General features: G+C 37.4%; 1 protein-coding gene across 1 annotated transcript in view; it reads right to left on the bottom strand.

Annotated features, from left to right (window-relative positions):
* Positions 1-1681, bottom strand: part of TSTD2 (thiosulfate sulfurtransferase (rhodanese)-like domain containing 2) — a 21921-nt gene that overhangs the window by 7589 nt on the left and 12651 nt on the right. The window contains exon 5 of the mRNA XM_008585285.1: positions 1174-1279. Coding sequence (XP_008583507.1) covers positions 1174-1279 — 106 coding nt within the window. The remainder of the gene's footprint in view (positions 1-1173; positions 1280-1681) is intronic.

The raw sequence follows: 1681 nt of genomic DNA, 5'->3' as shown, positions 1-1681 counted from the left end.
AAAAAAAGAGGCGAATCTATACGTTAAAAAGACACTTAAAGAGACATATTGATCAATCACAATGAATGGATCTTACTTGAACCCTAATAGAAACAAACCTAAAAAATTATGAGACAAATTATTAGACTGACTAGACATTTAATAATAGAAGGGGACTTGAAAAAGTTCATGGAAAGATTCATATTATCTTTTAATTCTATTTTTCCATGAGCTCTTTGAAGTGCCCTTATACAGATATTAAAGAATTATTCTTAAAATGTTTTAGATGTGATAACAGTCTTATAGTTTTTTCCTTAAAACAATCTTTATCTTTTAGAAATATCTACTAAAATATTTATGAATGAAAAGACATGACACTGGGATTCCCTTCAAAACAATCCAGGATGGGAGAAAGAGTGGGGTATAGATGAAAGTTGGTGATGAGTTAGTAACTGCTGAAGATGCATAATATGTACATGGAAAGTTCACTGTACTACTGTACTAATTTTTTTTTTTTTTAAAGATGACCGGTAAGGGGATCTTAACCCTTGACTTGGTGTGGTCAGCACCACGCTCTCCCAAGTGAGCCAACCGGCCATCCCTATATGGGATCCGAACCCGTGGCCTTGGCATTATCAGCACCGCACTCTCCCAAATGAGGCATGGGCCGGCCCTTCACTGTACTATTTTCTCTACTTTTCTTCATGTTCGAAAACTCTCACAGTAAAAAGCAAAACAAAAACCAAAAAACCCCACCAAACAAATATTTTTCGACCATCTATAGTTACCATGGGGCAGAAGGGGAGACAACATTCCGGAGCACTGCAAACTGCTTTGGTGTTGAAAGCCACTTGCTTCCTGTAGCAAAAAGCCTGGGTGCTCTATTCTGTTGATGAGCTACTTACAGTAATAATTACACTCTTTCCAAATTGCTATCTTTGGAAAAAAAGAAAACAATTTTCTGCCAAACCATCACCAAGAAGAATAAGACAGGTGAGTCTTCAATTACCATAGCACCACAGGGAAGTATCAACTTAAGCATTGGATGCACGCAAGTGTTAGCCACCCCAAAGCTATTTTAAAGAGAGGATTCATCATGGCTCTTGCTGATCACAGTGTCTTTCTTATTTGTCTCTCTATTAAGTTTTGTCCCTATGAAAAAAAACGTAACTCTTCTTCTAAAAGCAAGCATACCAGGCTTCTTGTAGGAGATCTTATTGGGGCTGATCCCCATGGGCACAATTTCTTCAAATACACCAACACGCAATTCTGGAAAACAGTGAGGTCCTCCTTTGCTGGCCTAGCCAATAAGAAACAAAACAGAACACATCTTTCTGTCCCATCTCCAGGTGTAAGACAAGTACCAAATATAAAAATTATGGTCTGTTTTGTAATAACGGTAGCTTAAATCTTAAGAAACCTCAAATCAGGGGAAAAAAAAAATTTAGGAAACCTTACCAGGAAAAGAGAATTAGGGCCCAGAATGCTCCAGATAATACACATTAATAAATATTTACTGTGTACCTACCACGTGCAGGAATGTTAAATTAAAAAGGTGTTTCTCTGGCTACAAGCATTTAACTATAAAACTGAAGCACCATTGAGCAATTCCAACGCTGATTATAACCCAACTTTTGTTTCGGAGCAATGACCTTTCTTTTCCTACCATCACCAGCATAAACACTAGAAAGGCATTTCCCAT

This window comes from Galeopterus variegatus, unplaced genomic scaffold (assembly GCF_000696425.1).
Source record: "Galeopterus variegatus unplaced genomic scaffold, G_variegatus-3.0.2 Scaffold3510, whole genome shotgun sequence".
Lineage (NCBI taxonomy): Eukaryota > Metazoa > Chordata > Mammalia > Dermoptera > Cynocephalidae > Galeopterus > Galeopterus variegatus.
The sequence above is the reverse complement of the archived record's forward strand: the minus strand, read 5'-3'. Positions and strand labels throughout refer to the sequence as shown.